At 47.3% G+C, this 25,286-nt stretch overlaps 1 protein-coding gene and 1 pseudogene across 3 annotated transcripts in view; both read right to left on the bottom strand.

Moving 5' to 3' along the window:
• On the bottom strand, positions 1 to 2,102 carry LOC114510796 (annotated as a pseudogene).
• A 3,223-nt stretch (positions 2,103 to 5,325) lies between these two features.
• Positions 5,326 to 25,286, bottom strand: part of LOC114511737 (zinc finger protein OZF-like) — a 32,645-nt gene continuing 12,684 nt past the window's right edge. Inside the window, exons 1-4 of one of the 3 annotated variants that reach the window (XM_028530542.2) lie at positions 25,027 to 25,106; positions 20,101 to 20,169; positions 16,833 to 16,959; positions 5,326 to 8,118 (exon numbers count right to left, since the gene is read on the bottom strand). In XM_028530542.2, the coding sequence (XP_028386343.1) occupies positions 6,398 to 8,118; positions 16,833 to 16,959; positions 20,101 to 20,148 (1,896 nt within the window). In that variant the 5' untranslated portion in view covers positions 20,149 to 20,169; positions 25,027 to 25,106 and the 3' untranslated portion in view covers positions 5,326 to 6,397. Of the gene's footprint in view, positions 8,119 to 13,404; positions 13,871 to 16,832; positions 16,960 to 20,100; positions 20,170 to 25,026; positions 25,107 to 25,286 lie in introns of those variants that run through there. The other 2 variants (XM_036013420.1, XM_036013421.1) reach the window with 2 other exon arrangements.

Raw genomic sequence — 25,286 nt, 5'->3', positions numbered from 1 at the left:
TGAGAGGAGAGAAAGTGTACATTTGTTTTACATAAATGAATGAAAAATAAGCTCAAGAAATAGTCAACAAAATTTAATATGGCCTCATGTGCCCTGAAGGATGTGGTGCCCAATTCTTGGAGGGTAATTGCTATCTCCAGATAATCTCTAATCTGAAACTTCTGAGACTGCAGGGTCATGGAATCTTCCGTCCCCATTCCGGGCATGGTTCTGCCAATCTCCTTTACTTGATAGCCAGGTCTTCTAATATCCACAAAAACAACTACAAAATTGAAGTGTGTGCCCTTCCTCCTAGCTTCTGGGTAGACTTCTTTTACTAATTAGTTCTTTCAAGGTGGCAGCCTTCCAGGTGTAGATCTGCAGCTTCCTGGAGGGCACATTCCCACCAGAGAACACAGCCATGTGGTGGTGGCGCCCCCTGGTGTTGGTTGAAGACACACAACAGCAGAAAGAACATCTTGTTGATTAGCTTCTCCAATTCCTTCTTAATTTCCTCCTGGGTGATGAGGGACTCCACCACCTTCTTCCTCCTGTGGCTCGCTAGATGATCTGAAACTCAGTTCTTTTTGCCGATGCAGTAAAGAATTATAAATCAGCAAGTCAACTGGCGTGCAAGTGGAATTTATTGGTGGTACATCCTCATGGAAGAGAATGGGTCTTGCTGAGGTGGGGGAGAAAGGCAAGAGCAAGGGTAGCTAGAGCATCAGGTCCTTTGTTCTGAGGACTTATGTAATTGGCAGGATGGGGGTGAAGAAGTTACATATTGGTTGGCAGGTAAAGGTGGTGCCAGCTTTACTGGGGGGACGTGACTAACCAAATTTAGGTAGGTGTGGGGGTCTATTGGTCCTAATCTTTTGGAACAGACTCTATTTCTTCATCTTGTTGTAAAACAGAAATGTGATAGGAGGCAATTAATAAAATTTGGGGCAGTTACCAAGAGTTATTTATGGGCTCTTACTGTAAGAGATAGTTACCAGAGGTAGGCAATTAATAAAAGTTGTTTTGTGGGCATCTTCTTTGGGCACTGTGGACGCCCCTCCCACCTTCCAGGCCTTGGGATGAATATATAATTTCAAAGGCTTTCTTTGCAACATAGAAATGATGCATAGAATTTCAAGGGCTCTCTTCTCCCATGCTAACATAGTGTTTCTGACGATGTTGGCACACCTGGCAATACAATCAGACCAGGCTCAAGACTGATGAGTTAGTAGGTGAGACATGTCTCCCTCCTCCTCCCTGCCTTGGTTCACTAACCTACCTAACATTCTCTTTGCAGACTGGGGCTGTATTCCAATGTCACTTTCTGAAAGAAGTCCTACTTCACCACCAGAGCTGAAACAGCCCCTCCCTTCACTTTCTACCTCGTCACCTGTGATCTGTCAGAACTGACTAGTGGGGGCTCCGTCAGACAAGGGAGGTTTGCCCACTGCTGGACTACTAGCGCCTGGAATAGTACCAGACACAGAAGAGGCACTCAAATGTTTGTTAAATGGTTCGCTGGTTTACCTGAAGCCTCTCATCTCTTGAGATTCCTGCTTATCAGAGGGTTTGGAAATTCTAGGTTTTCATGTATTAGTCATTCACTTTCTTAATTCTTCAAACAGTGTACCCCCTCCCCCCACTAAGTGGGAAAAAAACTCAGGCTCCTTCTTTACCCAATTACCTCCCCCACACATACCTATCACATGAACCTCCCTGTGTCACATTGAATTCAGCAGTGAAAAAATGCCAGCTTCACACTTGCCTCTCCTCCTCCACTTCTCACCACCTCTCAGCCCCTTGGGAAAGCAGGTGATCACCTGTAGGGACACATTCCCTTCCAGGCATCTCTTTAAGAAACTTGGGCCAAAGGAAAATTCCTTCTATGAAATTACATGCCATGGGGAATGTTTACTGGGTAAATGAGCATCCATGATGAAGGAGATAGGAAATCTATTGAGCCTCCTGTGAGGGTGGTGGTAGTGGTGTGTGTGTGGTGGAGAGATGGGCAGATGTAATTTCCTGCTAATATTTCTCTCTGATCATGGGAGACTTGCACACCCCAGGGAAACCTGTTCTGATAAGAAGCATGAGACATGGTTGTACTTAAACCTCGTACCCATCTTGGAAAGTGAGGATTCAATTATTACGATGATGAGTCCTGGCTGGTGTGGCTCAGTGGATTAAGTGCCAGCCTGCAAACTAAAGGGTCATCGGTTTGATTCCCAGTCAGGGCACATGCCTGGGTTGTGGGCCAGGTCCCTAGTAGAGGGCATATGAGAGGTAACCACACATTGATGTTTCTCTTCCTGTCTTCCTCTCTTTCCCCTCCCCTTAACCTCTAAAAATAAATAAATAAATACATAAATAAATAAATAAATATTTTGGAAAAAAAATTTTTTTTCATAGGGGAAGGGAGAGAAAAGGAGGAAACATTAATGTGTGGTTGCCTCTCATGCACCCCTACTGGGGACTGGACCTGCAACCCAGGCATGTGCCCTGACTAGGAATCAAACTAGTGACTCTTTGTTTCAATGTCCAGTGCTCAATCCACTGAGCCACACCAGCCAGGGCAAAATCTTTTTAAAAATTATTAGAATGATGACACATAATGGAACTTTCTATGTGTAAAAAACTTTTCTAAATGCTTCCCTGTATTACTCAATTTGTTCTTCACAACACTGTAAGGTACATACCATCCTTATCCCCATTATACAGATGAGAAAACTGAGGTCAGAGAGTTTTTTCAAAAGGTCCCACAACAGGCCCTGGCTAGTGTGGCTCAGTGGATTGAGCACTGGCCTGAGAACCAAAAGGTTCACAGTTCAATTCCCAGTCAGGGCAGATGCCTGGATTGCGGGCCAGATCCCCAAATGGGGGTGTCCAAGAGCCAACTAATCGATGTTTCTCTCCCTCCCTCTACCCTCTCTGAAAAATAAAAAAATAAAATCTTAAAAAAAAAGATTCCTCCACAGGGGTGGGAGAAATTTGGATGTGGTGGCCTGTCTACTGGGAGCTATTACCTGACTCCCCCCATCCACCCCATCTTCATGACCCCATAGCCTTTCCCAAAATTCATGATAACCAAGCCTGTCCCCTTGAAGTTAACAGACTGCACACTGAGTAACTGACAGTGAATGACAGTAGTCAGAGCAATTATGTTCAGTTCGGAGGGCCCAGTTCACAGATACGTGGCCAGGATTCTAAGGGCTAATCCACACTAAGTACTTAGGATACACCCAAAGAAATGCAATTGGTGCTATGGCTTTTAAGAGGACTCATCATCACATTTTAAAAATACAACGGAAGCTTTAGAATATGTAGTAAAAAATATCCCAGGCTTTATTTACTTAAAATTTTTTTCTTTTATTATTTCTAGAATGAGGGGAAGCAAGGGAGAAAGGAAGAGAATCATCGATGTGAGAAACATTGACTGGTTGCCTCTTGCATGCATCCAGACTGGGAACTGAACCTGTGACCCAGGCGCGTGCTCTGACTGGGAATTGAACCCACAATCTTTCAGTTTGTGGGACAATGCCTAACCACGTAAGCCACACCAGGAAGAACAAAAATAGCTAAGGCTTTAGAGCTGCACAGTCCAATGCAGTAGCCAGTAGCCAGAATTAACTATGAAAACATAAATTTATTAAAATTAAACAAAGTCCAGGTCACATAAAAGAATCAACCAATGAATGCATAAGTAAGTGGAATGACAAAAGCTTTTTAATCTCCTTTCCTCGCTCTCTAAAATCAATTTAATAGAATTAAACACTGGTAAAAATTCAGTTCTGAGGCTACACTGGCCACACATCAAGTTCAATGCCCCTGTAGCCAGTGGCCCCCACAAGGACAGCACAGACAGACTTTTCTGTCCCTGCAGAAGTGCTGGGGGCAGCCCTGCTCCAGCAGGTCTCAGCACGTGTTGTAGAAACCATGTGTGAATTAGCTCAGAAAACCCACTTAACACCACAGGGCAGGTTCCCTTACTCAATCTCCTTATAGATGAGAGTACAGGGCTCAGAAAATGCCCGCACTGGTCGGAGCACACAGCTGGGGTGTGAGCCTGGGCAGACCTGGTGCCAGAGTTCCTGCTCCCAACCCGTTCCAGTCAGTCACCCACTTCTTCCTGATCTTGTCAGCGCTGCTGCGTGGTTCCCCTTCCTTCCCTCCTTTCCTTGTTCCTCTCCTCTCCCTGTCCAAGTGTCCAAGTTCCTCTCCCTTCACTTATTGAGGCCCACCATATCTGGGGAGGGGGTAAATGGCAGTGGCCTCCAGACCACACAAGCTGATACTGTGCTCTACCCAGGAATATGGGTTTTGAGCACCTCCCCACTAAGAAGCTTGCCTTTGAGTCAGACAGCCTGCTGTGCTCACTGGCCCCCAGATTTTCATCCTGTGAAATATTAGAGCTCTGAGCCTTGGTTTCATCAGAGGAAAGCCTGGAATAGTAACAGGGCTCTGAGTAGTAGTGAATTACCCATCTATTAATAAATACTTTGTGTAATGTTGTTAATAGAGCACCATTTTTATATTGCTTGCTTTTTATTATTGGTAATAGGTTGCTATCAACATCAATAATGAGATATTAAGTACACCATGACCTAGGCTGTGGGTGAGGCACAGACAAGATAATGCCCCCACCTGACTGAAGGCACTTTATTTTCATAAGAATTCCCACAGGCACAAGGAGGTGGGGGACTACCTGTGGTCGGAGACAGGACTGTTCTCCTGCAAGGGAAACAGCTCTGATGGGAGGGAGGGGGTAGTCTGGCTGGCTTACAACAGGGGGGACCCTTCCCCCCGATCTCTGAGGCTGAGGGTCTGGGCCCTGCCTTCTGGTCTGAGCTTTCCCAAGTCAGGAATCCAGGGCTGAGAAGGGCAGGTGGCCTCATACCTGGGACAGGATTGCTGGCTTTCTGGGGTTCTGGTGGGGAATTCATCCCCCCTCCCCCCAGGCGCTGACACTCACGACACTCACAACACTCATTTCTGACACGACAACCTGCACCTTTATCTTTTGCCCCTTAAGAGTGTTTAAAATGGCATTGGTTTCCATTAATTAAAAGTTTTATTAAAAATAATTTAACGTGGATTGAGCACGGGCTGCGAACCAAAGTGTCGCAGGTTCGATTCCCAGTCAGGGGACATGCCTGGGTTGCAGGCCATGGCCCCCAGCAACCACACATTGATGTTTCCCTCTCTCTCTCTTTCTCCCTCCCTTCCCTCTCTAAAAATAAATAAATAAAATCTTTTAAATTAAAAAAATAATAATAATTTAACAGACCACTATGTGAAACTTTGGCACATGAAGCAATTGCTGTTACTTTCTAATGCTGACAAAAAGAATTTTTTCCCCTCATGAACCACTTGGAAACTGCTCCTGCTGCAGGGAAACTGGAGGCTGGGTGTACAAAGATGAGGAAACCAAGGGATGGCAACAACCTGCCCTCTGCACTACATCCAGGCGTGTGTAACAAAGGGAGAATGTCCCTATGGAGCCCACCTTCCCAGTGTTTCTTTCTTCTTCCCCTCCCCCACTTTACAACCCAGGAGATGGAGACCCAGAGACACTATTGCATTCTCTAAACTCAGATGTCAGTTTATTTGAGCTCAATCTCCAGCCACAGAGCCCCTGGCCACACTCCCAGATACTAGACCTACAGAGAGCTTGCTTTCCTCATGGCCCTGCAGATGCTCTAGAAGTAGCTTGTGTGTATGGTGTGGCCTCTCCCCAGAATCCACATGCCTAATACCCATCTGGACAGGACTTCTCTTGAGTCCTACCTGTAAGCTCCAATGTCAAGCCTGGCGGTGGCCCACGGGCTCAGGACCAGCCTGTTGGGTGTGAATTTTGACATCCCATGCTCCCCCTTGCCCATCCCCAATACAGGCACATCCTTCCCAGGTGTCCCAGAGGTAGATGGTCAGGCTAAACGTCTTCTCTCCCTAGCCATGCTCGCAGAGCTTCTCTCCCCTATGGATCCTCTAGTGCAGGGTGAGCAAGTAGTTCCTATAAAAGGCCTTGCCACACTGGCTGCACCTGTAGGGCTTCTCCCAGGTGTGGCGGTGTGCCGCAGGAACGAGTGCTCTGCGCCGTGCATCCGTCAGATGGAGCACTTGTCAGGCCTGTCCTCGGGGTGCAAGCACAGGTATTACATGAGGAAGAAGTTCTTCCTGAAAGTCTTTCCACACAGGCTGCACTGGGAGGCCTTCACCCCTTTTTGGAAGCACTGGTGCTGGATCAGTCAGGCGTTCTCACTGATGCATCCACTGGTGCATCCATCAGATGCATGCTCTGGCTGAAGGCACTCCTGCACAGGGCACACTTGGATTGCTTCTCCCCATTTTGTGTCCTTGTTGCACAATGAGCTGAGCCCTCTGCTGAAGGCCTCGTCATAGTTCCCACACATGGAATGCTTCACCCAGTATGCACACGCTGGTGGACCGTGAGGTTCGACTGCTGGGTGAACTGCTTCCCACACAAGGTGCATGAGAAGGGCTTCTCTCCAGTGTGAATTTGTTGGTGCTTCTTCAGAATCGAGTTACAGCTAAAAGCTTTGCCACACTGCACACACTGGTATGGCTTCTCCCCAGTGTGGATGTGTTGGTGCATATTTAGGCACAATTTGTAACGGAAAGCCTTTCCACACTCCCTGCACTCATAAGGCTTGTCCCCAGTGTGGATTCGTTGGTGATTCTTCAAGCATGAGCTATAGCGGAAAGCCTTGCTGCACTCCCTGCACTCATATGGCTTCTCCCCAGTGTGAATTCGCTGGTGCGTCCTCAGTGATGAGTTACAGCCAAATGCCTTGCCGCACTGGCTGCACTTGTAGGGCTTCTCACCGGTGTGCACACGCAGGTGCTGCATGAGTAAGAAGTTCTTGCTGAAAGTCTTTCCACAAACGCTGCACTTCAAGGGCTTTACCCCCATGTGGATGCGCTGGTGCTCAATCAGGTAGGCATTCTGGCTAAAGGTCTTGCCGCAGTGACCACACGAGTAGGGCCGCTCACCCGTGTGGGTGCCCAGGTGCAGCCTGAGAGACGAGCTCCTGTTGAAGGCCTTGCCACACTCTGGACACGTGAATGGCTTCTCGCCTGTGTGTGTTCGCTGGTGCACAATGAGATGCTTGTTCTGGCTGAAGGACCTGCCACAGTCCCCACACATGTATGGCTTTTCCCCAGTGTGCATCCTCTGGTGACGAACGAGATGAGCCTTCTGGCTGAAAGCCTTGCTGCACTCCACACATGTGAATGGCTTCTCCCCAGTGTGCGTCCTCTGGTGCACAGTGAGGTACTTGTTTTGGCTGAAGGCCTTCCCACAGTGCCCACACATGTATGGCTTCTCCCCAGTGTGAGTGCTCTGGTGCACGATAAGGTGCTTGTTCTGGCGGAAGGCCTTCCCACAGTCCACGCACACATATGGCTTCTCCCCAGTGTGCACACGCTGCTGATCCGTAATTGGGGAGTTGTGGCTGACAGCCTGACTGCACTCCGGGACCACGAGTGGCTTCTCACCCCTGAGAGTCCTCTGGTGCATGATGAGGTACTTGTTCCTGCTGAAGACCTTTCTGCAGTCCCCAGAGGTGAACAGCTTCTCCCCAGTGTGCACACGCTGGTGGATGCTGAGGGAAGATGTCCAGGTAAACTGCTTCTCGCATGTGATGCATGAGAATGGCTTCTCCCTGGTGTGAATTTGTTGCTGCTCCTTCAGGGACAAATTATAGCTGAAAGCTTTGCCACAGTCCCCACACTCATAGGGCTTCCTCTCTGCATGGAGTTTGGAGGGAGGACCGAGGCTGGATGTACCTGAGTCCTTCCCACACATGGTGAATGGGTACGTCCCCACTCCTCCCAGTCCTTCAGGTCTCAGTGGGTCTGGTGTGGGGCTTTGGTGGACAAATGCCTTAAATTCAAGACATTCAGGGGCTAACATTTGGGACATGTCCAAGCACCCCAGAGAAGTCCTCAGGCTCCCCTGTCGCTGCCCCACTAGGTCACCCTGTGTCCCTGCTCCTTCACAGGCAGAATCCTGGGCACCATTCCTTGTGGGTCCTTCTGCCACAACAGCAATGGATGGTCTGTCTTTCCAAATGTCCTTCTGTGGGTCCAATTCTTTCATTTCAGGACTAGTCTCCAAGTCTGAGGGAGGGGAAAGAGATGACAACACACATGTAGTTAACCACACTGGGAGGGGGGACCTTCTCAAGGTGCAACAAGGCAGAGCCTGAGAGCAAGGGACAGAGGAAGAAGTGAGATAGTGAGATTTACAGAGGTTAGTTCAGGGTGAAAGGTCCCCTTGGGAGTGGGTGCAAAGGTGGCGGCCAGCAGAGCTCAGAGCTGGGAGGACAGGCCCCTGGAGAGAAAGAGGAAAATAGCAGGCTTGGAGGATTGGATCAAAGGCTCCCATAAACCCAGTGGGGAGTCACTGCATGGGGTGAGGGGGCTTCTAGCTTCCAGGCCCCATTCTGCACAACCTCAGTCAGCTGTGCTTCTCAAAGCATCAACAGTTACTAGAAACAAAAAAGGGCTGACTCTCACTTGGGTGCTGGTTGTCCTGTTTCCCCACTGCCCAGCCAAGCTCCTGCCTTTCTACACTGCCCAGGAGCAGCCTGGTCCTAGCAGCTGACTACTTACCCCTCCTCTCTAAATACTCATGCCTCCCTGCTGACTACAGCCACTCCAGTCCCCTCTTGTGTGTGCCCTGTGGGTTCCTCAATCTGTTTCCAGCCTAGGGGCTGTCCTGAGTTCAGGACTCTGCATATGGACCTCATAGTTCATCCCAGTATTTAAAAACTGTGAGATGTTACATAACACTCTGATAAGAAAAAGTGGAGATCTGGCCACATGGAGCCCTCCCCTCCAGGAAGCAACAAAGAGATAGGGAGTGGTAAGTAGTTGCCCCGCTCCCCTCATTTAAGCCCACAGTGGACCCCAAACCAAAGTTTAACTACCCTCCCGTAAGCCACAGAAGCCTGGATTTCAGTCTCTTGTCTATGCTGACACCTCCTAAATGGATGCTCCCATCCAGACTTCCTCTGAGCTCTGCTGAGGAGTAACCCAAGTCCTACTGTGCACCTCTTGGGTATCACAAATCTAATGCTTTTGATGCAAGACCTGTGCTTTTGGAACATCTATTCCCAAATAATAAAAAGGCTCATCAAAACACACTTAGCAAAATAATTCAGACACACAATGATGAATTCTGTATGATTCCACTCATATGAGGCAACTGGAACAGTCAAATTTATACAGACAGAAAGCAGGACACGTGTGCCAGGCTCAAGGAGGGTGGATGGGGAGCTGGTCTTTAGAGGTGACAGAGTGTCAGCTGGGAATTATTAAATAGTTCTGGAGATGGACAGTGGTGATGGTTGAACAACAATGTGAATGTGCTTAGTGCCACTAACATCTACTCCTAAAATTAAATGGTCTATTTTGTTGCATATATTTTGTGATCATTAAGAAAATAAAAATTTTTTAATTAAAAAAAAAATTATTACAAGTCATCCTTGGCTCACCCGTTCCCTCCAGACTGTCAACAAATGCCACTGCACAGGAGAACACTTTGAACTGGACCAGACCGACGCACCTCCACTGCCACAATGCAGCAGCCTCCCCCACTCTCTACAACCCACTGTCCACTCCATGGGAAGAGGAGCTCAGGAGTCACACCAAAACCTCCAGCACCTTCCCAGTACTGGGCAGGGGGGACCACAGGCAACGCCTTCCCACTCTCCTGACCCCTCTCTTCCATCCAGTGTCATTCATCCTATGGTTCGCTTTCATTTCCTTGTCCATGCCCAGTGTTTCCTGCCTCAGGGCCTTTGCACCTGCCCTTACTCTGACCTATTCTTCCACCTACCACTTCCTCCTCTCCCCCTTTAAGCTCCTCCCCCTACATTTGCCCCTCCCACCACATCAGAGGAAGGGGAGGTAGGTGTGACCTCCAGGCCCCAGGAAAATAGACCTTGCAGTTCTGGAAAGATGGCTGCTGGAGTCCACAGGGCAGGTTCACTGGCCCCTGGTGTTTTTCTCATGCAAAGTATTAGCACCCTGAGCCTTGGTTCCCTCAGTGGAAACCCCAGGATAATTACAGGGCTCTGAGTAGTAATTAATTACTCATTTATTAATAAACACTTTATGTGTTATTAATTGGGCACCATTCTTATATCATTTGCTATTTATTATTGGTAACAGATTGCTATCAGCATCAATAATGAAACCATAAGTACACCATAACTAAGGCTGAGGGTAAGGCATAGGTTGAATGTGCCCTCCAGACTGAAGGCACTTTATTTTCACAAGAATACCAGCCAGCAGGGGGTGGGTGGCGGACAGTCTGTATGTGAAAGATTTTTCTCCAGTGACTGAAACAGCCCTGTGGGGAGGGGTGCCACCTGAGTGGGTTTCTTCAGGAGACCCTCAACCCATCTCTGAGTCTGAGGGTCTGAGCCCTGCCACCTGGTCTGACCATTCCCAAGCCAGGAACTCAGGGCTGGGGGCAGCAGGTGTCCTCATACCTGGGGCAGGCTTGCTGGGTTCCCGGGGTTCCTGTTGGCGATTTGTGCCCCCACTCCGAAGCACTGACACTCATTTTGACAGATAGCTGCTATTTATATCTTTTACATCTGATGGTTCAAAATGATGTGGGTCTCCCTCATTAAAAGTTTTATTTAAAAAATAATTTTTAGCCCTGGCTGGTGTAGCTCAATAAATTGAGCACTGGACTAGGGAGCAAAGGGTCACCAGTTCAATTCCCAGTCAGGGCACATGCCTGGGCTGCGGGCCAGGTCCCCAGTTGGGTGTGCGTGAGAGGCAACCACACATTGATGTTTCTCTCCCTTTCTTTCTTACTCCCTTTCCCTCTCTCTAAAAATAAACAGATAAAATATTTTAAAAATAAATAAAATTTAACAGAACACTAAAATTTAACAGGACCCAGTCCTCTTGGTCCTTCTGATCTTAGTAGGGCTGCCATGGTTCTGTGGTGCACAAATGCCTTAAATTCATGACATTCATGGACTAATGCTTGGGACACGTCAAACCTCCCCAGATAAGTTCCTGGGCTCCCCTGTTGTCACCCTACCCGGTCATGCTGTGTCCCTGCTCCTTCACAGTCACAAACCATTCCTCGTGGGTCCTTCCACCATAGCAACAGATGGACTGTATTTCTACGTGTCCTCCTGTGGGTCCAATTCTTTCATGTCAGGTCTACTCTCCAAGTCTGAGGAGAGGGGGAAAGAGATGATGACACACATGTAGTTAACAAAGCTGGGAGGGAGGACCTTCCCAAGGCATGATGAGGCAGTCTCAGAACAGGGGACAAACTATTGTGGGGCAGACAGAAAGGAAAGTAGTGAGCTGACACAGTGAGGTGTAGGGAGCTGAGCACAGACAAAAAGGTCCCCTTGGGAGTGGGTGCAAAGGTGGCCAGGGGAGCTCAGAGCTAGGCAGATAGACAGCAGGAGAGAATCCGGCGGAAGATGGGCTTGAAGGAGCAGATCAAAGACTCCCACAAACTCAGTGAGGATTCCCTGCACATGGCTTCTCGCTTCCAGACTCCACCCTGAACATTCCATCCGTGCTTCTCAAAGGAATGTCTTTTATTAAAAATGATCAAATAAGAGCTGACTCTCATGTGGGTGCTAGTTGTCCTCTGTCTCCCCACCCTCCAGCCTAGCTCCCGCCTTCCTGCGCTGCCCAGGAGCAGCCTGGCCCTGACAGCTGGGTCCAGACCCCTCCACTCTGCACACTCATCCCTCTCTGCTGATCACAGCTGCTCCAATTCCCTCTTGCTTGTGTCCTGTGGATTCCTCAATTTCTGTTTCCAGCCTAGGGGCTGTCCTGAGTTCTGGACTCTGCACATGGACCTCACGGTTCATGCCAACATTAAAAACCGTGAGATCTTACACAAAAATCTCATTACAAAATTGAGGATCCTGTCACAATGAGCCCTCCTTCCTAAGAGGCAACAAAAAAAGCAGGGTTGGTAAGCAGCTGTTCCCCTCCCCACATTTAAGTTCCCACTGAGCCTACAACCCCTGAGGTGGAGACCCCTCTGCTGAGTCACGAGAGTCCTGTTTCTGTCTCTTCTCTACGCTGACACATCCTACATGGATGCCCCTGCCCAAACCCCCGCTCTGAGCTCTGCTAAGGAATAATCCGAGGCCTTGTGTGCCCCTCTTGGGTATCATAAACCTAACACATTTGATGTGAGTCTGTGATTTTAGAATTCTTTCCCAAATAATAAAAAGGAAGGCTCATCAAGAGACTTAGCCAAATAATTCAGATGCACAATGACTGACACCTTATGATTCCACTCATATGAGGCAACTAGAATCATCAAAGATAGAGACAGAAAGGAGGACATGAGTGCCTGGGCTCGGGGAGGGGGATGAGGAGGTGTTGTTTGGAGGGGACAGATTGTCAGTTGAGGATGTTAAAAGAGCTCTGGAAACGGATGGCAGTGAGCAACAATGTGAATGTACTTCATGCCACTGAACTATACACCTAAAAAGAGTTAAATGGTCAATTTTATGTTATATATATTTTGCAACAATAATTTTTTAATTAAAAAAGATCTAGCAGTCATCCTTGACTCACCCCTTCCCTCCCACTGTCCAGACTGTTAACAAATGCCACCGCACAGGAGAACACCTTGAACTGGACCAGACTGATGCACCACCACGGCTGCAATGCAGCAGCCTCCCCCACTCTCTACAACCCACTGTCCACTCCAAAGGAAGAGGAGCTCAGGAGTCAGACCTAACCCTCCAGCACCTTCCCAGTACCCTGGGGACCACAGGCAATGCCTTCCCACCATCCTGACTCCTCTATGCCACCCAGCCCCACTCATCCTTGTTTCCCTTTGATTTCCTTGTCCATGCCCAGTGCTTCCTGCCTCAGAGCCTTTGCACCTGCCTTTCCCCCAGCCTTCCCATGGGCACTCATCCTTGAGCCTCACTGAGCCTTTGTCCCCCACAGGGAGGCCTTCTCTGTCCACGCTGCTGTGGAAGGGAAGCTACCACCTGCCACTCTCTTACCTGCATCACTGTGAGAGCCCATTAAGGCATTCTTCCTCCATGTGCACACTGACAGATCCCGCAATGGGAAGTTATCTCCATGAAGGCAAGGGCCTTGTTGGTCCCCAGTTCCCGCACAGTGTCCAGCACATGGAAGGTGCCTGATAAACCTTCACCGACCGTCAGCCACTTGCTGGCATGGTACAAAGTAGCCCTCACAGCACGTGAATAGGTGCTGGTAAGATTACACCCATTTTACAGATGGGGAAACCCAGGCTCTGAGAATGGAGCCACACCCTCAAGGTCACCCAGCGCATTCCATCATGTGGTCCAATCCCTGAGTCACTATCTGGACACCTGTCACTGTCCCATCCCAGAGGAAAGGATTTGACAAGTATCTTACATTGGAGAATGATCCTGGTTTCCTGACCCTGAGGTGTGGGGTGATACTATAGAAGGTGGTGGGTGGCCTGGGACATGGAGGCTGAGGGTAATGTTACAGAGGGTAGAGGGAATGAGGGTGATAGTGGGTGTGTTTGGAGCCCATGGGTCTCAGACATGCTGGGGACATAACAGGCCAGTGAATTCAGAGATTGGGCAGAGAAGAATTATGGTTGTGAATACGGTTAGAAGCAAATCCTCAAAGAAAGTAATTCATAAACTAGACTTCATCAAATTACAAATATCTTCTCATCAACAAATGATGTGGGGGCCCTGGCTGCTGTGGCTTAGTGGATTGAATGGCAGCCTGTAAACCAAACGGTCACTGATTGGATTCCTGGTTGGGATGCTTGCCTGGGTTGCAGGCCAGGTCTCCAGTGGGGGATGCACAAGAGGCAACCACACACTGGTGTTTCTCCACCTCTCTTTCTCCTTCCCTTCCCCTCTAAAAATAAATAAATAAAATCTTTAAAAACAAAAACAAAAACAGAAAAAAACACACAAATGGTGCCAGGGCACTTGGATATCCACATTCAAAAGAGCGATGATACGTGGTGATGGGAAGTGATGTGACTTTGGGTGGTGGGTACGCAATGTAACATACAGATCGCTTATCCTAAAAGTGTACACTTCAAACCTATATGATCCTATTACCCAATGTCACCACAATCAATTTAATTTAAAAAAAAGTGATGTTAGATCCTTTTTACATCATTCACAACAATTAACTCAAATTAGACCAAAGACACAAATAAAGAGGGAAATTCTAAAACTTGTAGAAGAAATGGGAGTAAATCCTCATGGCCTTGGTTTAGGCAACAGTCCCTCAGATATAACACCTAAAGCACAAGTAACACCAAAGTAAATAAGTTGGACCCCATCAACATTAAAAATGTTTGTGTTCCAAATGATGCCATTGAGGAAGAGAAAAGAGGACCCATAGAATGGGAGAAATAGTTGTAAAGTGCATGTCTCATAAAGGTCTTAGAGCAAGAATTAACAACAAAAGAATATATAATGAATTTTCAAAGTGAATAATAAGGAAGCAAACAACCTAAGTAAAGACACAAAGATTTGAACCAGGCACTACACCAAAGAGAATATATGGATGGGAAATAAGCACCTGGAAAGCTTCTCAGTATCAGCTCGGAGCTGGGTTGTGGAAAGACTACACACCCACGAGAATGGCTGCAATGAGAGGGACTCAGCATGTTCAGTTCTGACAAGCGCACAAAGCAATGAAATTCCCAGCAAGTGCTGGTAGATATAAAAAACAAGACAACTGTTTTTGAAAAAAGTTTGGCAGACTCAAAAAGTAAAATAGGCACCTGTATATGACCCAACCATCCTCCACAGAAAGGACAGATTGTGTCTACAGAAAAATATCTAGAACTGGAATCAACCCACATGTTTACCATCAAGTGAAGGGATAAACACATCGTGGTCTCTCCATGAAGTAGAATATTACTCAGCAATAAAAAGAAGTAAACTACTGACCTGGCTGAAGGGCTCAGTTGATTGGAACTATGTCCCCAGCACCAGAAGTTTGTAGGTTCAGTCCCATCAAGTTCTGTATGGGAAGGCAACTGATTCATGTTTCTCTCTCCCTCTCAAATGCATAAATGTATCCTCAGGTGAGGATTTAAAAAAAAGAAAAGTAGCCCTGGCTGGTGTGGCTCAGTGGATTGAGTGCAGGCCTACAAATAAGCTGGTTTGATTCCTAGTCAGGGTACATGCCTGCGATGGGGGCCTGGTCCCTAGTGCGGGGTGCATGAGAGCCAACCACACATTGATGTTTCTGTCCCTCTCTTAAAAAAAATTTTTTTAAAGAAAAAAAGAAAAACAAAATAATGAAGGGAACTACTGATATATATGGACAACATGGGTAACCCCCAAAAACATGATACGGTCCCGGGTGGTATGGCAAGTAGATTCAGCGCCACCCTGCAAACCAAAAGGTCACTGGTTTGATTCCCAGTCAGGACACATGCCTGGGTTGCAGACCAGGGCACCAGCTGGGGTGTGCGAGAGCCAGCTGAGCAATGTTTCTCTCCCTCCCTTTCCCTCTAAAAATAAGTAAATAAAACTTTAAATAAAAAACAATAATACCACTTGTAAGAAGTCAGATTTTAAAAAAGGTATGTACCATATGATTATATAGATACAAAATTCTAGAATAGGCAATCTAAACCAGTGCTCACCAGGGAATGGAGGGTGGGTGAAATGGAAGGAAAACTTTTTGGGCTAATGGACATGTCTGCATCATGACAATAATTTCTCGGGTGCATGTAAATATCAAAATGCAACAAAATGTTAGCATTAACTACGTGCAGTTAATTATAGGTCAGTTAAACCTCCATAAAAGCTGTTAATGAAATGGGACTATACACTAATTGTGAAAGTTAGTGTTTTTCCTGAACAATGTTATCCAGGGAAATCTCTCTGTGCCAGTGACTACAAAGGGTGCTCATCTTCCAAGATCTCTGTGATTTCATCATACAGCTACACCCTAATCTGTTTGATCAGTCTCGTAGGTACGCAGCTAAGGCATTTCTCTTGATTTTTCTTCCTATGACAAACTCTGCACACTTAGAAGAAAAATTTTAAGGTTTATATTCTAGAATTGGAATCATTTGAAATTTGGTTGATAACACCAAATTGTCTTCCAAAAGTTTTCCCAACTTCATGCTCCTAAAGTGAAGAGTCCTTTTTCCCTGAACTCTCATAATACAGGATGGTATTACTTTCTTTAATGCCTCATCTTAGGATATGCTTAGAGAGGGAGAAAGGTGCGGAGGAAGGAGACGGGGATGGACAGAGAAAGAAAAAGAGAGAAACACTAATGAGAGAGAATCACTTATCAGTTACCTCTGGAATGTGCTCTGCCTTGTGCTCAAACTCACAGCCTAAGTATGTACATGGTCAGGGAATCGATCCCGCAACCTCTTGGTGTACAAGAAAAAGTTCCAACTAACTGAGCCACACATGGCCAGGACTGTTATTTTTCATTTCTGTGTACCTCATAGGCAAGAAATGTATTTCTGTGACTCAATTTATACTTCTGTGATGATTAGTAAGGCTTAAAAATCTTTTATGAAGTGTAACTCCATGCATGTCTATATATATGAATTGCATGCCCTTAAGCTTAGACCATCTATCATTCATTCGGTCTTTTTCTCGTTTATTCCTACAAGCTCTTTATATAGTATAATCCTCTGACTGATATACATGTGGTAAATGCTATTCCCAACTTCATCACCTATGAAGTTTATTTTTAAGTTTGAGTAATTTGAAGTTCCGACTTAGTCAGATCTGTCCATCTTTTTCATTTCTGTGCCATCCTGAAGTGACAGGCAAATGGTGAATAATGCAGGAAAGTTGTCCCCTTACCAAGTGAGACCAGGTTCCAGTAGTTCTCCATCATCACGTCCCTGTACAGGTCCTTCTGCGCAGGCTTCAGCTGCAGCCACTCCTCCTGGGTGAAGTCCACAATCACATCCCTGAACGCCACTGACCCCTGTAAGAGGAAGCGCACACCACTCACCACAGGGCCCTCCTCACAGAAGTTGGGAGCTGTGGCCAGAAGGGCCAAGAGGATCAGGGAAGAGACACATATGCCCCTGACCTAGCATCAACATGGTGCAGAGCTCTGAAGGGCCTGACCACTCAATGTCCTTGGTGCCTAAGTCACTGGATGGTCCTTGGAGGTACAAATAAACTATGGGGCTGTTCACCCGGAAGACAAACAACTCAACTGAAACACGGGCTAAGGGCCTGAATAGACATTTCTGGAAGAGTACGCATCTGTCGTGGACCATGAAGTATGATGCACCCTCTGCTAGTGGAGTGCCACCTGCTGGCCAATCTCTCTGTGGTCTGAGTGTCTGCTAGGGACTCTGAGCTCACACAGGCCTTCTGTGTCTTGAGGCCACCACCATGTGATGAGGGAGCAGTAGGGGGTGGTCAGTGGTTCACAGTCTGGGCTGGGGAGCCTGTGATGAAATTCTGGCTCTGTTGCACATCTCCAGCTGTGTTTTCTCAGATAACTGTCTTAACCTTTCTGAGCCTGTTTGTTCATTGGACCTCCTAGTAACAACGCCCCACTATGTAGCTGTTACAAGGTTAAATGAAGTCATGTGTGGGTGATTCCACAGTGTGGTACAGCTGCAAGAAGCTCTCAGAAATGGCAGTTCTTAATCATTTGATTAATTGGACATTTCATATATCTCTTCTATATGTCTCTTGTCATTACCACAAATCTTATGTCATTATTATTTGATTCTGCCTGATTCATCCTTTGGGAAATCCAAGCTAATAATTTCTTTTAAAATCACTTTCTGAATATATACTTGTGGATTTGAGAGAGAGAAAGAGGGAGAGAGAGAAACATCAATTGGCAGCCTCCTGAATGTGCCCTGAGCTGAGGTGGAATCTGCAGCCTTTTCATACACAGGGCAATGCTGCATCAAACTGAGCCACATGGCCAGGGCAATAACTTTTTTTTGGAAAAAAAAAAACACTTTATTGAGGTATGATTGGTATACTCACGTGACTGAGGCAGCTCATTCCAGGGCTCCATCTGTTTGGGATTCTTGTCTAATGGCAAAATCTACTTCACCATAAGAAAAACCTCACCCAGTTCCAAAGAGCTGAAATCAGGATCTGTTTTGTTTTAACCCTTACCTGAGGGTATATTTATTGATTTAAGAGGGAGAGGAAGGCAGAGTCAGGGAGAGAAAGGGACATTGATCTGTTTGCCTCATGCATGTCCCCGGACTAGGATTGAACCTGCAACCTTTTGGTGTATGGGATGATGCTATAACCAACTGAGCCACCCAGCCAGGGCAGGCTGTATTTTTAGAGAGAAAAAAGAATGCAATTACAGTAAAAGAGATTAAGGAAAGTAAAAATTGAACTCCGAAATTCCAAGCACACTGAAATGACAACTGCCAGGAAATCCTAAAGAATGCTGGTGAAGGAGGAAACCAAGGCAACCATCACAGAGAAGGTAACAGTGGCAACACCATGGTGCAGCCACATTGGAAAACAGTCAGAGTGTTCCTTGAATGGTTAAATATACTGTTATCAAAGGACCCATACTTTCCACTACTACTCCCAAGAGAAATCAGAAGCTCAAACAAAAAACTGCATGAATGTTCACAACAGCATTGCTAATAACAACCCAAAAGTGAGAGCAACTCAAATGTATACCACATGGTCTACCTGTACAATGGAACAGTAAACAGTAATGAAAAAGAACACCTGCCACAACACAGATGAGCACCCGAAGCATGAAGCTCAGTGAAAGCAGCCAGTGACAAAAAAACAAACAAAACACGTGTCATGGGCTTCCATTTATAAGAAAGCCCTAGCCAGGTGACTTAGCTGCTAACAGTGTTGTCTGTACAACCAGAGGTTGTGGGTGCAAACCCCAGTTGGGGCACATATGGGAGGCAACCAATCGATGTTTCTGTCACACATGGGTCTTTCCGTCTCTTTCTACCCCCCTTCCTTCTTTTTAAAAATAAATACAATCTTAAAAAAAAAAAAGCCCTGGCTGGTGTAGCTCAGTGGGTTGAGCACAGACCTGTGAACCAAAGGGTTGCCAGTTCTATTTCCAGTCAGGGCACATGCCTGGGTTTTGGGCCAGGTCACCAGTAGGTGACATGAGAGAGGCAACCACACATTGATGTCTCTTTTTCTCCTTCTCCTTCCCTTCTCTCTAAATAAACAAATAAATAAGTGACTGAAAAAATATCATACAAAAAGCAAGGGAAAGATTTATGACCAGTCCTGGTTGGGTGGTTCAGTTGGTTGGAGCATTGTCCTATACACCAAAAGGTTGCAGATTCAATCCCAGGGCTGGGAGGCATGTTGGGGGCAACCAATCTATTTTTCTCTCTCACATCTGTGTTTCTCTTTCTCTCTTTCTCTTCCCCTTTCTGTAAAACTCAAATGAACATATCCACTAGTGAGGATGAAATAAAAAATATATATAATTATGCACCCCCCCACAATTCATTGATTTGAGATAGAGAGATGTCACTTCACTTATGATAAATTCATTGGTTGCTTCTTAAATGTTCCCTGATCACAAATCAAACCTGTAACCTTGGCATATCGAGATGATGCTCTATCACACTGAGCTATATGGCCCTGGATCATGAACGTATTATTATTGTAAAGTATTTCTGCATAAAGGAAATATAGAGAAAAATACCACAAATAGCCAACCACTAAAACATCATAAAAACATCACAGCAAGAGTTGGGGACATGCATAGGTCCCTCTGTACAGATCTCCTCCTCCCATCCCCTGGACATTTAGTCTCTGCCTGCTTCTGAGGTCCCTCATCCAGCAGGTCCTTCCCAGGGCCTCTGTCACACTAGTTGCAATATGTTTATACTGCTACTACCAGGTGCCCACCAGTGTCTCTTGAGAGCCCCTAGAGTAGAACAGGTCACTTGTGAGCTATCCTGTCCTATGCAGTTGACAAACACCAGTGTCAGAACAGTAACGTCCATCCTCAGGGTAGATGCAACCCCAGTAGACTGGGCCAGGGACCTGGGTGCTGAGAGGGTTTCGGGGGGTCAGAGGGTCATCCCTGCCCAAAAGGCTGACCCTCAGGAAAGAGGTGCAAGAGGGTGACATGACTCACCAGGGCCTTCTTGGTCAGTGGCTGGGGGAACATCCTTCCAGTGCCCATGGTGTCCAGGGGACAGGCAGGCTGTGGGTAGGGAGAGAAAGGGAAAGGCACAGTGAGAGTTCAGGTGGAGGCCCACCTCACATTGCAGACAGCCACAGACATACCCACTAGGAGACAGGCAGAGAGGAACACGCATACACGTTAATAATGGACACATGTGGGGGGCAAGGGAATCTGTGGCATCCAAGGCACTCTACAAATATCTATGATTTAATCCTCATGACACTTTATATGGTGAGGGTGATTTCTACTCACCCTATTTCACAGATGAGGAAACAGGGCCAAAGACCTAAGCCACACGCCCAAGAAAACAGAGCTGCAATTGGTGCTGGGATGACTAGGTCCGGGTTCCCAGGCTTGGCAGACACCTGACATGCACACACTGACACGCTGCCAACACACACGCATGCTCACACAGCCAGTCCCACAGCCTGGAGGAAGCAACGGTACCAGCTGCCTCACTCTGCAGGGTTACTGTGAGGCTCAATGAACACGTACATGTAGAGATCCTGGAGCAGTGGGGCACAAAGTAATGACTCAGCCCAACCCTGTCCAGGTAGTTCAGTTGGTTGGAGCATTGTGCTGAACACGAAAGGTAGGGTTCAATCCCTGGTCGTGGACCAGGCCTACGTTGCAGGTTTCATTCCCCCCATCCTTGGAGAGGTGCTAGTGGGAGGCAACCGGTTAATATTTTTCTCTCTCTCTAAAATCAATAAACAAGGCTTCCAGTCAAGATGGCGACGTAGGCAGATATGGCTTGCCTCTTCACACAACCACATCAAAATTACAACTAAAATATAGAACAACCATCACTCAGCAATATCAGAAATTCAGTTGAATGGAAGTTTGACAACTACAAAATTGAGTTGAGTGGAAGTCTGACAACTACAGAATTCAAGAAACCACATCCATCCAGACTGGTAGGAGGGGCACAGATGCAGAACAGAACTGGCTGGCCCCATACCCATGTGGATAAAAATTTGGGAGGGATTATCTCAGGAACAAGGAGTCCCAGACCCATACCAGGCCCTCCAGCCTAGGATTCCAATGCCAGGAAGATAAGTCCCCACAACTTCTGGCTGAGAAAACCAGTAGTGATTCAGTTGGTGAAGGAGGCTGCTGGAGCCCTAAGCAGTTCCTCTTGGGGAACCCACACACCTACTCACCTACTCAGACTTGCTCCCACTGAGCTCCAGCACTGGAGTGGCAGCTTGAAGGGCACCAGTGGTGTACAGGGAGAGACTGAAGTGTCTGGCATTAGGGTGAGTAGAGGCCACTATCCCTTTGCTGAGCACCCCCCACCCCCAGAGCTGATAGACTGGTGCCATATCTGAGACTCCATAAACCTGGCTAACACTGTGTGACCCTCCTTAGAGATTTGCAGAGGCTCCACCGCACTCAATTCATGGGTTCACCCAAGCTGCTTTTCCATAAGAATGGCTGGTCTTGGCTCCTAAATCCTATCAAAAAGCAACAGCTGGCTTCGGTGAGCCCTAGCCACAGCCAGATTAGAGTCACAGCTTGGCTTCACCTGGGAATCTCCAAGTCCAGCACAAGTAGCAGCCATCTTAGATCACTTTACAGCTCAGGCAGGGTGCCCTGAGCAAAACACAGGTGGGGGCTGACCTTGACCTGCACAACCCTGGAAACCCAAAGGCCAGCGCACCCAGTGGACAGCTACAGACCACATCAGAGCACTACTGCCCTGCCCCTGCACAGCTGATCCTCCACAGATGGCAGAGGTTTGTGGTCAGTGGTCACAGCCAGTCCTTGCAGCTGACTGTCCTGGGTAAATCCCTCCCATTGATCTGCCAACAGCAACCAAGATTTCAACTACAAGAGGAGGGTTATACTCAGTCCACATGAAGGGCACACCTAGATTACCCAGTTTGGATGATAGGGGAGGCTGTGCCCCTGGGTCCTACAGGACACCTACTACATAAGGCCGAGCTACCAAGACATAGAGTCAAAGCAGCTCTACCTAATGTATGGAAACAAACACAGGGAGGCTGCCAAAATGAGGAGACAAAGAAACAGGGCCAAGAAAGCCCTGGCTGGCGTAGCTCAGTGGATTGAGCGTGGGCTGGGAACCCAAGTGTCCCAGGTTTGATTCCCAGCCAGGGTACATTCCTGGGTTGCAGGCCATAACCCCCAGCAACTGCACATTGATGTTTCTCTCTCGCTCTCCTCTCTCTCTCTCTCTCTCTATCTCTATCTCCCTCCCTTTCCCTCCCTTAAAAAAAATAAATAAATAAAATCTTAAAAAAAAAAGAAAGTAATGTTTAAAAAAAAAAAAAAAGAAACAGGGCCAAGAACAGATCAAAACTCCAGAAAAAGAACTAAACAAAATGGAAATAAGCAATCTATCAGATGCAGAGTTCAAAATGCTGGTTATAAGGATGCTCAAGGAACTTAGTGAGGACCTCAGCAGCATAAAAAAGATCCAGTCAGAAATGAAGGAGTCACAAATTGAAATAAAGAACAATTTACAGGGAAACAACAGTAGAATGGATGATTGCTGAGAATTAAATCAATGATTTGGAGCATAAGGAAGCAAAAAACCACCATGCAGAACAACCAGAAGAAAAAAGAATCCAAAAAATGGGGATAGTGTAGGCAGCCTATGGGACAACTTTAAGAGGTCCAACATTCACCTATAGGAGTGCCAGAAGGAGAAGAGAAAGATCTGGAAATTGAAAATATATCTGAAAAAATAGTGAGTGAAAACTTCCCTGGCCCTGGCTGGTGTGGCTCAGTGGATTGAGTGTCAGCCTGCAAATCAAAGGGTTGCCAGTTCAATTCCCAATCTGAGGCACATATCTGTGTTGTGGGCCACGTCCCCAGTAGGGAGCATGTGAGAAGCAACCACACAGTGATGTTTCTCTCCCTCTCTTTCTCCCTCTCTTCCCTTCTCTAAAAATAAATAAATAAAATCTAAGAAAGAAGGAAAGAAAGAAAGAAAGAAAGAAAGAAAGAAAAGAAAGAAAGAAAAGAAAGAAAAACTTCCCTAATTTGGTGAAGGAAATAGACGCTAGTCCAGGAAGCACAGACAGTCCCAATTATGATGGATGCAAAGAGGCCCACTCCAAGACACATCATAATCAAAATGCCAAAGAGAGAATCTTAAAAGCAAGAGAAGTTAGTTACCAGATGGTTGCCAGATGGGAGGGGGAGAACAGGTAAAAAGGTGAGGGATTAAGAAGTATAAATAGGTAATACAGAATAGCCAAGGGGATGTAAAGTACAGTATAGGAAATAGAGAAGCCAAAGAATTTATATGCATGACCCAAGGACATGAACAATGGTGTAAGGATTGCCTGAGGGAGTAGAGGGTGCTGGATGGAGGGGGGGGGGCAACACAGGAAAAATCAGGACAACTGTAGTAGCATAATCAATAAAATATAATTTTAAAAAATGAAAAAATATATAAACGATGTTAATTGTAGTGCTGTTCCTAGAAACAAACATCAACAAATAAACCCTGGGTAAGCAGACAGAGGGCCGGGAGTTCATTCTAAACTTTGAAGTTGCCACCAGGAAGTAGGAGTTATGTCCCTGGGTGTAGTAACTTCATAATTTCTTTAAACAGAATTTAATTTTCAGAAATATTCTTTCTGGACTTGTGGTGTCTGACTCCTACCCCTGCATGGCAAGGGCAACAACACGGGCTCCTTTTGTCAGATGTGGAAGGCACCAGAGTCCACTTACCCAGAAAGCATGGTGAGCCCAGGGCACCTGACACCTGTACAGGACCTTGAAAATATCATCATTTCTTTCAAAATTGTAAGAGAAAAAGCCAATCTAATCCAGCCCGGACTGTATTTGTCCATATAGCAATGTAACTTCTACCTTACTTAAAGGGAGGTCACAAAGGTACAGTGGCCCAAAAGTGACCTGGGCATGGCCTGGTGACCTCTGAACCTAGTGTGGCCTCAGATCTGTGGCTCCAGCTGCTCAAGCTCCTTCTCCTCTGTACGAGCTTTCTAGGATTTCCTGCCATACATTGTTTCCAAGGGAAACAAGGGTTTGCCATCTGTGGGTTAGTGTGGAGGCTCTTGAACCCAGATGCCTGAGTATGGAGTTGGGTGATTCATTTAAAGTCCCGGAGTCTCAGTTTCCCCATCTGCAAAATGGGGGTGGTGAGGGTCCCTACCTCAGACTTACTGGGAGGCTTATAAAATGCCCAGAACAATACCCTGAGCACCCAACACACCCTCCCTGAACAAACTCACCCCGGTCAGCATGGGGTAGGTCTCTGACCTTCTTTCTTGACTCCACACCTGGCTACCACACACGTCCTACCCTCCCAGGGCCAGGGGAGGCTCTAATGGCAGAAAGGAGATGGGCTCAGGGGCTCTCAGGCAGGTAGCTCCGCCAGGCCCGCCTGTCCACCCGCGACGCACCCACTCACACCTGTCAGCCATGGCCTGAGACAGAGGCCCAGGTGCACACAGACAGGGGAAGGCTCGCTCGGCCAGGAGAGACGCACCCCACACGCACTGACACACACACACCAGACACACAGGCGCAGAGGAAGGGACCAGACACCGGTGGACACCTGGATGGGGTCTTCAGGCTGAGACACGGCGGACAGAAACAAAGGCAGACACGGACGGACCCCGGAGAGACAAGACAGGCAGCCGACACACTCACACACATAAGCAAAGGCGAGAGAGACACAGGTGGCCTCCCGGACACACGCAGTGCCAAACCCGGAGACACACCAAGACAGCCCGAGAGTTTGACCCCAATACACACACACACACACACACACACACACACACACACACAGGAATCGTCTTTTCTCGCATCACCCCGCCCCTTCCCCGGGCTGCACACTTTCTTCTCTCGCACCCGCGGAACTTCAGCAGGACTTACCTCACGCCTTCCTCAGAAAAAAGACAGACGGGCGCCCAAACCCCCTGCGCACTGCGCCTGCGCGCACTCACAGCTACATTTCCCAGAAGTCCGCTTTCTATTGCCCCGGTCGCAGTCGCTCGGGCCTCCCGGTTGTGCGAGCGTTACTGGCGACGCTGAACGCTATTGGCGGTTGCGCGGGCTCTGTATCCCAGAAGATCCCGCGGCAACGAAGTCGAGACGGCGGGGCTCGAGAGGGATCTGGGGAACGGACGGACTGG

The sequence above is a fragment of the Phyllostomus discolor genome, chromosome 12 (genome assembly GCF_004126475.2).
Source record: "Phyllostomus discolor isolate MPI-MPIP mPhyDis1 chromosome 12, mPhyDis1.pri.v3, whole genome shotgun sequence".
In the NCBI taxonomy this organism is placed as follows: Eukaryota; Metazoa; Chordata; class Mammalia; order Chiroptera; family Phyllostomidae; genus Phyllostomus; species Phyllostomus discolor.
This window is presented reverse-complemented; position numbering and strand designations above follow the sequence as displayed.